This window comes from Vigna radiata, chromosome 5 (genome assembly GCF_000741045.1).
Source record: "Vigna radiata var. radiata cultivar VC1973A chromosome 5, Vradiata_ver6, whole genome shotgun sequence".
Classification (NCBI taxonomy): domain Eukaryota; kingdom Viridiplantae; phylum Streptophyta; class Magnoliopsida; order Fabales; family Fabaceae; genus Vigna; species Vigna radiata.
In genome coordinates, this window is record NC_028355.1 from 30033750 (window position 1) to 30047362 (window position 13613).

Genomic DNA, 13613 nt, shown 5'->3' on the forward strand with positions numbered 1-13613 from the left:
AATTAATTAATACTTAATCTAAAATCATAATTAATACCTAATCTAAATTACATTAATAATAAATAATATATAAAATTTTATAAACTTAAAAAAAATTAATAAACAAGCTAAAATTAAAAAAAAACGTTTTGAAAAAAAAAGAACTCCTAAACCGCAGTCTGAGCTGCGTTTACGGCCAACGCAGTCTGAACTGCGTTTCACGCCAACCGCAGTTTGAGTTGCGTTTCTCTCATGCACCCTCAATCCAAAACAACCGCAGATCGAACAGCGGTTGTTTGCGGACGCCGATCGAGCAGCGGTGCTTCTTAACCGCAAAACGAGCAGCGGTTGCAGTTTCTCCATGCACCCCCAATCAAAACAACCGCAGATCGAACAGCGGTTGTTTGCGGATGCCGATCGAGCTGCGACGCTCCTTAACCGCAAAACGAGCAGCGTTTGCAGTACCATTTGCGGTTAACAACTCAGATCTACATCTACGAGTGGAGAAATACTAACCTTCACGCCAGATCTGCTACCCAGCTACCCCCAGCTACCTGCTACGCTGACAGCCCACGCGATAGCACCAACTTACGAGCATTGCATGCACTGGTTGGAAGGAGGGGATGCACTGGTTTGAGGGGAGGGAAGGGGAGGAAGACTGGTCAGGGAAGATGAAAATAGGGGGTGTAGGGTTTTTTTGAATTGCGGCAGAGTTACTTTTTATAAACCCAAGACCATAGGGGGATAGGGGCACAGTTGGAATTAAAAGTGAGGGAGGAGGTGCAGGACGAGATACAGGTGCAGGAAGGATTACTCTCCCAAGTGTTTCTCCACCTCCGCACTATTTTTATTTATTTTAAAAATATTTTACACCTCCCCATTATTTTCTTTTATTCCAAAAATACCCTACACCTCCCACTATCCTTAACAATCTTTTTCTTTCTCTCTCTNCATTAATGGAACATTTACATGGCTCATTAATGGAGCATTTACATGGCTCAAATTTGAACTTCGAGCTCATTAATTTGCCCCATCTATTTGAATAATCGGTCTCAATTCGGGAGGAAGAACTGGTAAGAGACATAAAACCATCCATTCTGGTTCTATATTTGTTCACCGGAATGAGAGGGATCTAGAGACTGTATAGGTATAGGTATGAGACTATACGGTTGAAGGATAGCTTAAAGGAATTAAGTTGGCTACTCATATCAACAAATGTATTTGCTTTTCGGTAGTCTAACTCATAAGAACTCCATGGTTAAGCGTGCTTAGCCTGAAGTAATTTGGGATGGGTGACCTTCTGGACTAAGTTAAGTTAGTCTGTATAGGTACGAGACTATACGGTTGAAGGATAGCTTGGTATAAAATGCTTAGCTAATTCTATACGTCAAACCAAAAAATTCTTTCTTCTTCCAACTTTTTGATCTTCCCATTCGTTTTCATTGTCCGGGGATCCCTCTTCCCCTAATTCTTTCCATTCTATCAACGAATAATCCATAATAATTCTCAAATCCAGATCGGCTAATTGTTCTCGGATAACAACTGCTCCACTTGAAATTTCTCGATTTCGAAATATATATATTCCCTTAAATAAGTTTGATTCAATCTTATTTTTGTTGTTCAATATATTTTTTTTACTTCAAATTACTTAATAAATGGTAAAATTTTGTTCTAAATTTCTAGAAAAATGTTTATATATGTGTGTGTTTTTTTTACATTTAATATCTATAATTTTTAACATTATATTATGTTTTAACTTACANACATNTTNGANTCAAATAACNTGAATAAAGTATTTAATTTATTAGATAAATAATATANAAATATTATTAAATACTTAAAATATAAAAGAAAAGTTATTTGTTAAAGATTTGGAATTTATTTAGTTTTTTTGTCATTATAAAGTTAGTATATAATAATAATATATTATTATTATTTACTATTAATATAAAATGGAAGTGGTAGAAACACTAATATTGAAGTTTTCTCTGAATTTTATATTTTGCAGTATATCACGATCTGAACCATGTGAATACTCCAATAATGTAGAGAGAGAAAGAGAAATATTATTGAGGATAGTGGGGGTTGTAGGATATTTTTGGAATAAAAGAAAATAGTGAAAAGGTATAAAATATTTTTAAAATAAATGAAAATAATGGGAAGGTAGACAAGCATTTGGGAAGGTGGAGGGAGCAACACCCTTTTAGAAAAATAGAAGGGTTATGTTCTAATAAAATTTTATGAAACCAAAATTTTACATTTACAAATGAGAATTAAAAGGGAATTTAATCTTAAATAAATAAATAAACAAAATCTTACGAAATGATATACAAGGTTGGCCAATAAATTTTTTTTATATAAATTAGTTAAGATGAGCTGAAGAGAAATACGAGAATATGAAGGGAAATGTTGAAACAATAAATCGGCCCATTAAAGAAGACATTATATAAGGTTAATTTCATCATTTTCCCAGCTATGAATACAAAACTGACAACTATGAATACAAAACTGACAACAATGAATACAAAACTGAGCAATGAACATCTAAATTTGTTAAATAAACGAATACAAATCAGAAGTTTGAAATAAAAACAAGCTACTTAGATTTCTTGGAATTCTTTAAACGTTCAGAGGTTAGAAATGCAGCATCATCCCTGATGAAATTCCACCGAAGGTAGGTAAGAGGAACAGTAATGGCATGCCTAAGAGCTTGTGCATCCACATGTCCTTCATATGGAGGGAAATCATATATCTGTAGGGACACTGCAAGGCCACTGATAAGAACAGCAAAACGAAGCTTCCATCGAGATGGATGGTGACTAACAGCACCCCAAATTGCCCATGTTGCAAGTTGTGCTACACTCATTGCTAGACAAACTTTGAAGTTCCATTCTGCAGAGTTTTAAAAATTTCAATAAAATGTCATAAGAAAGTGGAAAAAAAATAAATGGTATAAGGAAAAATAAAAGAATAGTGAACCAAAACACAAATTAAAATTTATTTCTTTGAAAAAGCAACACTTTTGGATGGAATAGATAACTAAGAACATATTTCTGAGGGGAAAATAAAGTAAATAATGGTTTCATGTGATTCTTGTCCTCAGGAATAATCAGCAATGTAAAGATTAATGGAGGATACTTACCATGGTCTAGTTTAAAGAAGTTGAGGTACATTATATGAGTTGCTACAAAAGATATCAATGGAGCAGGAATCATAACTCTAGTAGCTTCATCTTTTACATTGAAGCTTCTTAAAATGGCCATAATCAGGGAATATCCAATGAGGGCAACTGCAGAAAAGCTGTATAGCCTCTCTATTATCTCACAATATCTGCAGTTTATTGTGAGAAAGAAACATGTCACTAAATTAAACAGATATTAAGATAGGTTGTTTCTTTTTCTTTCAACTAGTTTGGTGGGATTTTAGGAAATATATAGTAATGTTTTGTAAGGAAGGAAATATAACCTTTAAAGGACATTAAAAGCATCAGCATGTATAAGTTAGACTACCATTTGCATTTGCTATAACTAAATCCAACTATGTTAGAATACCATTTGCCTTGGTAAAATTAAAATATCAAAACTATCTGCTTAAGTGACTTACCTACTATGAAAAATTGCACTCCAAAACCAGGAATTCAAAGACAAGAGCCCATAAATATGCCACAAACCAGCATATTCATAGTAGGGCCTCTTGCGTGCCTTTAGAGGAAGTTTATTGTATATAAGAGTGAAAAAGGACATCCAACCATGTAAATGCATTAAAAGATTGAGGAAAGAAAAAACCATGGAAGCAGGATCCTGAAAAAGGGATGACATGTTAGATCTTTAAACAAAAACTTGATGTCTTTGGACATCAATTCAAAGGACAAAATTTGTATGTAGTTTCATAGGTATATTGTCTAATCATAATTATACTTTTTTTCTGATTATTCAGTAGTAAAGTTGCATTAAACAATTATTAAAAAAACCAAAAGTGAAATTTCAAGTTTGATTAGATAACAGTACAAATAACAACCGTGGATAATTTATGTTTAAATTGAAATGAAGCGTAGAATGAATGATTTATCAAGAAACACAACCTGTATTCCATATATACGCTTGAAGGGCCATCTACCATGGTATTTTTCTGGCTCTTTATTTAGTAACTCCCTTTCCTTTTCTCTATCAAGCATGCAATTGTAGTGACAGTTACTTTTGCAATGGGCCTTTTTCCATCGTGCATAAAGTGGCTCTAACATGCCCCATGGAGGACCAATAACAGGCACTTCATCTGCAGAAATGTTACAGTTTGGAAAACATCTTTTCCCAATGCATCCACTTTCATCACATTGATTTACACAATTCCTAACGTCCAAAGAAAAACAAGAACATCAAAAACCCCAAAATTTGCTTTTGTGTAAGATGTTTTCGAAATTGAAATAACAATTTACATGTTTTCACAAAAGAAGATTTGAAGAAAAATTAGAGTTATGTGTGTACCTGTATCGTGGATCGGCATCACCAGCACTTGCGTTTGATATGGCAATAAATGGTGAAAACACCAAAACGAAAACAATAACGTAACAATGCAACATCTGAACAAAAGATTAAAAACCTTCATTATAATTCAAATAGATCACAAATTCAATACATAATGATTCTAAATCCTAAACAAAAGAACAAACTACGATGTTCTATCTAACAGGCCATATTTCACACAGTATAAGAGTATTCGTGTAGTTGTTTGATATCCAACTTAGCTCTATTTTCCAGCATAATTTTTCCATTTCTAGGTAAAAATACAATTATTCTTTTCCTTCAAAACTATACTTTGAAAGAAGTATCAGATGGAAGAATCCAAAGAACCCAAAAGAAAAAATAAAAAACGAGGTTGCAGAAAAGAAATGGAACCAAATGCAGCAATAGAGAGAGAAGGGGGAGAGATGCTACCTCCGTCCGTGGTGGTGACAAATTTGCAGAAACGAAAGTTTAGTTCAAAAATTGGAAGTGTTAAAAGGATTCCAGAAATGACGGAAACAAACAGAAAAGAGTCAGGTAATAATTTATTACACTTTCCATTTCAACAAGACCAAGTCACATGAAAGGATCTAAGCCATTTGTGATTTTTTAAAATCAAACCAATGATTAACTCCCTAAATGTATATATATTGACAAATGCTTTCTTCTTAAAAGATGCATGATTTATTCGTAAAAATTAAGCTTTTGTTTTATTTGATTAGTTTGAATTACAAAACATTAAAGGTAAAATTATTTTTAAATGATTTAACTATCAAGTAATAGTAAGGTGCAGATATTAATATAGTGACTTAATAATTTCTAAACCAACCTTAATTGTTTTTAATATTTTTTAAATAAATAAATATTTATGTTAGTATCATATTAGGATAATGATATTTTAATACTTTATTTTAACAATTTTTTTATTCCGGACAGGTGTCATGCCACTATTGGTCTATATGGAAAAGCTTTTAAAAATTGAAAATGACTTGATATTGATGGGTCAGAGGATTTTGTTTTCGTGGGATTCATTTGGTGGGTTTTGAAATACAAGCTCATTTGTGTGTGTGGGAGAGCATTGTAGAGAATTTCCTCATACCTGCAGGTGTCCCCGTCATTGACAGAGTTTGCAGCATTTGTCAGAGTGTCATCGTTGACCGGAGCGTTGTCGGTGTCGTCGTTCCGTCAGTTGGAAGCAGCGAACGTCGAAATCATCATTGGAAGTGTTTTTTAAAGCTTGTAACCATTCCGTCGTTTGGAAGCAATGAACGTTGAAACCGCCATTGGAGGTGCTTTTTAAAGTTTGTCGTTGTTCCTTTCAATAATCCATTGTTCTTGTTTGGTGGGTTTAAGTTGTTTATAAAAACTTGTGAGCATTTAGGGGTTGCTGTGTTTGGGTGTTTATCGTGGCACCGTTAAGTGTGGTTTGAAGTTTTGTTGACCATTGTGTGGTTGATGTGGTTTGTTGGGTGAAAAGTTTGAATTTTTTGGGTTTGCATTATGGTTGTTGTTGGGTTATTTTCACTTACGTTTTTTGTGGTTGATGTGGTTTTTGGGTGGAAAGTTTGAATTTTTTGGATTTATGGTTGTTGTTGGGTTATTTTCACTTATGTTTTTTGTGGTTGATGTGGTTTTTGGGTGGAATGTTTGAATTTTTTGGGTTTGTGATTGTTGTTGGGTTGCTTTCACTTATGTTTTGTATTATGTTTTGTTTTAGAGTCATTGATTGCATTAAAGAAGAAGCTCATAACAATGTAAGTAAATATCTTGTATTGAAAATGTATTAGTTTCTTTGAATAATGTTGGTTAATAGTTGTTTATGTGAAAATTGTTTGTAGTTTCGGTTGTGGTCGTGGTGCGACACGAAAGCCATAATTTAGATTAATGGTATACTAAGACAAAATTATGTGACCCGCATGAGGATGTTCCTCTTTTGCTCGTAAATGACAAACAGTTGTACAACTTGGTTATTCTGTATAACCCTCCTTGGTTGTAATGAATTTAGAAATTGTTAAAATCTTGTATCATATTTTTGAGTGAGATGATGACACATCATTACATTTCCCATGTCTTTTGGAAGAGTTGTTTATGAAATTTCCAGTCAAATTTTTGGGATGTAGGAGTGTTACTTTTTAGGACACGGAAATAATGAAATTTGGTGTGGTAATTTTTGTTATATTTTTTATGTTAGTCGAATGATGTTTAATTATGAAATGTTGGTTTTGTAGGGGATGTTGTTTGTAACAACCGTCTTCATCTTTTTTGAACGAAGGTCCATTGGAGTAGTGAAAATGATATGTTTTAGTCCATTATATGCGGTTGGTTAAAATATTTGACATTTGATGTTATAAATTTCGTACAGACATGACATATGAACATGGTTATCGAACTCATGAGTTAACTCGTTAACTCAGTCGAGTTGACACAGTGCTTTCGAGTTAACTCATAAGCAAACTCGCTTTTGGGGTAGGATTGGAGGAATCGGTGATAGACTCGCTAAACTTGCCTGAAATCGCAAGTTTGGTTCCGGTTTTGCGAGTTTGGGAAGAAATTTCAAAACCACAACGAATTTGTTTTTAGAACTTACCAAATTAGGTTTTTTAAAGATTCACTCATTGTTCATCTTCGCTTTCATTGTTTATCTTCGTTCTCACTGTTCATCTTCGTTCTCGCACTCTCGCCTTCGATCTCGCCCTCCGTTGCGCCTTCATTCTTGTCGCTTCTTGTCGTTGATCTCACCCTCAACTTTCAAACTTGTGGGTTCCGTAAGTGCAAACCCTCTGCCACTAAAATTTAGGTTCATTGAGTTTTATGTTTAGTTTGCTTGTCACCAGTTTTAAGAGCAAAGATTTTAATATATTTTTTTAATGATTTTATGTTGGGTTTAGGGCACTGACACAACATATATTTTTTTAATGATTTTAGGTTGGGTTTACTGCACTGGCACTGCAACATGTATTTTTTTTAATGATTTTAGGTTGGGTTTATGGCATTGGCACTGCAACACATTTTTTTAATGATTTTATGGTACTGCTGCAGCATATATTTTTTAATGATTTTATGTTGGGTTTATAAAATGGCAATATATATTTTAATGATATTTTATTTTTCAGCACTACAAAATATTATTATTACAAAATATATTTTTAATAATAATATTTTGTTTTACAGCACTGCACCATTTTACAACATTGCATCATTTCATTTTTTCAAAAATAAAGTGTAGTACACTGTTAAAAAACTTGTGCTGCCACAATATTCTAAGCTCTTAGGACATTTTATTTTTTATGTTTGTAGTAAAAAAACTTATCTCATTGTGGTGGGTTTTATATCTGAGTCTACTAATCTTAGAGGATTAGACATAGAAACTTTGACATTTCAATTTATGTTTTACAATATTTTTATGAATAATATTTCTATGAAATTATGTATTTGAATTTATATAATTTTGTTATCTTATTTGAATCAGGATGTTATTTGTATTTTTTTTCATGCAAAGTAAACTCTTACGAGTTTACTAGACTCTCATGAGTTCACGTAAACTCTCGAGTTTGACAACCTTGCATATGAAAGCTAAATTTGTTATTTCCTTGTAGACTCGTATTCTATGCAACTCACGAACGAAAAAGATTAATCGTAAAGTTTGGGCTTTGAATACTTTCATTCTGAGATCATCAGGTTTGATGACATAATTAATGTTGAATTTGTTAATGCAATTAAATGTCATACAATGTAGTTTGAGAGGATGTTGATGGATTATTGCACATTTGTTGACACATTTATTTTTTTGTAGTTGTTTGTCCCAATTATCCATGATGGGCATTGGTGGTGCTACACTGTGAACATTCCATCCATGCAAATGTTTCTACTTCCATTCCGAGATCATTAGATTTGATGACATAATTAATGTTGAATTTGTTAGTGCAATTAAATGTCATACAATGTAGTTTGAGAGAACGTTGATGGTTTATTGTACATTTGTTGACACATTTATTTGTTAGTAGTTGTTTGTCCTAATTATCCATGACGGACATTGGTGGTGCTACGCTGTTAACATTTCATACATGCAAATGTTTGCACTGGACTCTAGCCATAATAGAAAAGAACGTAAAAAGATTGACACTCTAATTGTAAGTCTTGTAATTGATTCATCCACTTTGTATTTGTAAATTGATTTACTAGTTTGGAAAGTAAAGTTCACTTTGTTGTTTTACAAGCCCATAATCTTTAATTGTTTTTTGGAAATTTTTTCAATCGTTACGAAGACAAGAAACCATCCTTCTAGGTCCAACACGTCCACTCTTCAACCTAACTGAACTCGTAAGTTTTAAATCCTTTTTTTATTATAATATTTCTTTGTTTCATTCAACTAGTATGACATTAATTGTATTTTGAACTTTGTTTGATGTAGATATCATTGTGGAGTTATTACTTTGAAATTTATGGAGTTGTGGGATGATGTTGACAGATACAAAGGGAAAACAATGCCAAATTACACAAGTGTAAGTTATCAACATTTTAATGCTTTGGACCTTTGATACAACATTGAGTATTTTATTGATTTTGTGTGCATTTTTTTTGTTTTTAGGAGGAACTACAATAGGTTAAGGAAAAGTATGTTTGTGATTAGATTTTGGATATTGACAATGTGCGCAAGGATGAAGCCTTGCAACATTTAGGGCTATTGTAGATGTTGTATAATAGGGATTGTTGCAATGTCATTTCTGGTTTTCTTAGAACTATTTGAGAATGTATTCATTAGGTGTCTATGTACATATTTTTTGTTAGAAATGTTCAAAGAAATGTATTCCTTACATTTATTGGTAATGAAATTTGAGATTCATATATTTTAGTATCCATTTAAATGTGTTACACCATTTTGAAGATAAGAATTATCATTTTGTGTTATTTTTGGTGTTGATTATGACAGGGTTGTGTTGCAGTCCCCACCAAATGTGGATGTGATTATGTGTGTTAAATGTGATCCATACAAGGTTGTATGTCCAATAAATGTTAAAAAATATTATGTACTTAAAATTGAATGGCATGACCTTTGTTGACCAAGATGTGCAAAATCTCTGTCTTAGGTCCCCATTTATTCACCCTTTGGTACCAATGTAGTTTTGCATAAAGAGTTATACAAAAAATTGTTCCTTGGGAATGAAGTTGGATATAAATGTCATAATCATTGCCTCAAAATCAGCTATATGTCCAATAAGTGTTAAAAATAAAATTTTGGACTTCAAAATTAAGGGCACTTTCATTTTTTACCTTGCTGTGTAAATTTTTTTCCTTAGGTCTCCACTTATTTAGCCTTTGGTATCAATGCAGTTTTGCAAAAAGAGTTGTACAAAAAATTGTTCCTTGGGGATGGCGTTGCATATAAATGTCATAATCATTGTCTCAATAGTTGTATGTCCAATAAGTGTTAAAAAATAAATTATGGACTTCAAAGTTAAGGGCATTTTCGTTGTTGACCTTGTGCAAAACCTTTGCCTTAGGTGCCCAGTTATTTAGTCTTTGGTACCAATGCAATTTTGCACAAAGAGTTGTACAAAAAATTGTTCCTTGGGGATGGAGTTGCATATAAATGCCATAATTATTGCCTCAACATTAGTTGTATGTCCAATAAGTGTTAAAAAATAAATTCTAGACTTCAAAATTAAGGGCATTTACGTTGTTGACCTTGTTCAAATAATTGGGAACTTTAGTTATGGTTTTGCACATGAAGGTAGACTTGGTTCTGAATAGATCTTTCCTACTTAAAAAATTTAGTATGATATTCACACACCTTTATTTTCAACAAGGATGGTGTACCATCAACAAAACAAACTCTTTAAGTCATAGAATGATAATAAAAAACAACAAATATACATTCAATACGCCATTGGTACCATAGTTAAATAACTGTGGACTTTAGTTATAAGTTTTGCACATAAAGGTAGACTTAGTTGTGAATACATCTTTCCTACTTAAAAAAATTAGTATGATGTCCACACACCTTTATTTTCAACAAGGATGGTGTACCATCAACAAAACAAACACCCTAAGCCACAGAATCAACATCAAAAACAACAAATATACCTTCAATACGCCATTGGTACCATAGTTGAAATAACTGGGGACTTTAGTTATAAGTTTTGCACATGAAGGTAAACTTAGTTGTGAATAAATCTTTCCTACTTAAAAAATTTAGTATGATGCCCATACACCTTTATTTTAAAAAAAGGATGATCTACCATCAACAAAACAAACACCCTAAGTAACAAAATGAACATCAAAAACAACAAATATACCTCCTATATGTCATTGGTATCAAATCAAATAACTGTGGACTTTAGTTATGAGTTTTGCACATGAAGGTAGACTTTATGAATAGATCTTTCCTACTTAAAAAAAATTAGTATGATGTCCACACACCTTTATTTTCAATAAGCATGCTCTATAATGAAGAAAACTTGCTTCAAATACACCTTGGGGACCAAAGTTCAAATAACTAGGTATCATGTCCTTACTTCAAATGCTCTTTTCCAATTAAAAAATTGAGTATCATGTCCATACAAACTTAATTTCAAAAACCTTGGTCTATCATCAACAATAACATAGACCTTAAGTCATATAATGTCCTTGAAAAGAATTTTCGAAATTTATAAAATGAACCAAATCTGTCAATATAATACTAAACATCAACATAACAAACCTCCTTATTTGGTTGCCCAACTAACTTCAATTACCTGGGTAACAACTTTATTCAATGTGGACCAACAGAAAACATAAAACAAATCTGATTCAATCACTTTCATACAATGAAATTAAATTCAAATCAATCGGAAAGAACAATTCTTTCTACATGAACATATTACCTAACATTTGCATTTCCTATTCTACTTGAAGAAAGTGAATTGAAGTTCTTAACATTTAAATATCAGAACAACTTATTCTACTACTCATTGTTTTCTTCTTCTATGTACGGTAAATGGAGTTTTATTAGCTCAACTCTTGAACCTTCTTTGAGGTACAACCCTTCATTCGATCATACATAGTGTTTTCCTTCATTTCATTGTGACCTTTAAACCTTGAGGTTTGGTGCTTATGTTGAACTGGCGTACTTTGACAAGGATCTTCATTTCCACAAAATGCTTTCTTCCCAAACTCTTTACCCTTATCTTCATTTTTCTCTTCAACCAACTTTCTTAAATGATGAATACTACTTTGCATGTCGGCAATAACCCGCATTTGTTCTTTTACAACACAAATTATTTGCTCCTTATGTGCTCTATTTTTCTTCTTAAATGGCACACCATATTTTTGAACATCTTCTTTCACCATACCATAAGAAAGTTCTTCTTTGGAGACCCCAACATCAACAACAACCTAAAAAGTTAAACAAATTTCATTATATAATACGACAAATAGTCTAAAATACATTACAACAACATATTCCTGAAATCACCAACTAGTCATCAATCCCTTAGCCAAAGCACATTTGATGTACTTCTAACCATATATTGATATCAATCCAGTTCAACGACCTTGGAAATTTTGTTATTCGGGTACTGTAAGTTGAGTTTGACGTCACAAAATGGTGACAAAACCAAACCTGCAAAATATAAATCAAACAAATTTCACATCAAAATTGATAAAAAAAAACATAACAAATCATTGTCTTTCATTAATAATAACATACAAAACATGTACCTGCAACAGGTAAGCACATCCAACAGACTTCATATGCATACAACTAAGAACATGAACAAAGGATAACGCAAGAGATCTCAAAAAAACTTAAAGCGGAGCTTAGGGAGGAATTGTATGATGAAGTCACTACAGAAGTGACTGATAGAGTTATGCACCAGTTCCAACAGTAGTTTGAGTGTTATGGGATGCGCCCACAACCATCTCTTGTACAAGAACATGTTGTGCCTCCCACAGGTAAAACTAATAAACATTTATTTTGAATAATTTATTATTTATATAATCTAACATTTACTCTAATAGGGAGAAGTGGGATAGGAAGTTGTTCAGCATCAGCCGTCCCAGGGGACGACATGGACAACACTAGTCCATGTCTGCTATACGTTTTAAATGGTACTGAGACGATGTTGGTAGCTCGTGGAACAATGTTTCGGGTATCGACTATTGTTCATGGTATGGAGCTATCAGAGGATGAGGTCAAGGTCTTAGTAGACGACATTATCATAGCAGGTGCCTCAGTTCCTCTGCTCACAGATGAAATTTTCACTGTGGCACAGGCATTCCAGTCATTTATCGTTTGGCCTAAACACTTGGTTGGTTATGTTTTTGACCCCCCGGTATAGACTCCTACTTTACACTTCTTAATTTTAAAGTTTAGATGTTATTGATGTCGAAACTTATCCTATTTTTCTATGTAATAACAGATGCATGGAGAGGAGAGGATTCGTTTATCTGAAGACGATCCTCTTGGTGCATTGCTCCAATGTTGTGACCTCATTGTAAATGAGCCTTTGATGGTTGAATATAATCCTAATGTATTTGGGAGAGGCTCTGAGGTCCCAATATACCTCCATAGGCAAAATGACGTGGAGCTTGTGTCAGGAAGAGAAAATTTGAAAATTACATTAATTCAGCTATGGATGATGTAAGTTTACGAGAAATTATTTATATAAAATTGATTTATATATCAAGTATACTTATATCAAATGTAATTTTTGATTTCAGGTATATGTTTGGTGTTAGTAACAACTTAGGGTACAATGATGCTTATGGGTTCATTGATCCTAAGTCACTCACGAAACAAATAAATTTGATGACATCCAAACATACCTCACCAATAGTTTTGCAAGGAGGAAGGAGATATATTTTATCCCTTATATATCTGGGTAAGTGAAGTTTGTTAATTTCAAAGTATCATTTGTGATTTTAATATATAACAATTAAGTTATTATCAATTTTAGGCACCATTGACAACTACTTATTGTTTCCATACTAGAGAGTTATGTTGTGCGGTTCTGTTCATTGCATAAGTCTCCTCCCAAACATATCAGATAAATAGTTGATTGGTAAGAACCTCAATGTTTGAACTTTCTTTATTATATAAATGAATGCTAAAGCCTTTTGTTTTTAATAGTTCCATTGTAGCACGTATGATGATGG

General features: G+C 32.8%; 1 protein-coding gene across 1 annotated transcript; it reads right to left on the reverse strand.

The window, feature by feature from the left end:
* Positions 1-2359: 2359 nt before the first annotated feature.
* LOC106761712 (post-GPI attachment to proteins factor 3) lies at positions 2360-5021 on the reverse strand. The gene is made up of 6 exons (XM_014645280.2): positions 4911-5021; positions 4461-4555; positions 4061-4325; positions 3583-3779; positions 3122-3309; positions 2360-2871 (listed from the first exon to the last, which is right to left on the reverse strand). The coding sequence occupies exons 2-6, from the start codon at positions 4553-4555 to the stop codon at positions 2576-2578; spliced, it is 1041 nt and encodes a 346-aa protein (XP_014500766.1). The 5' UTR covers positions 4911-5021; the 3' UTR covers positions 2360-2575.
* Positions 5022-13613: the final 8592 nt, after the last annotated feature.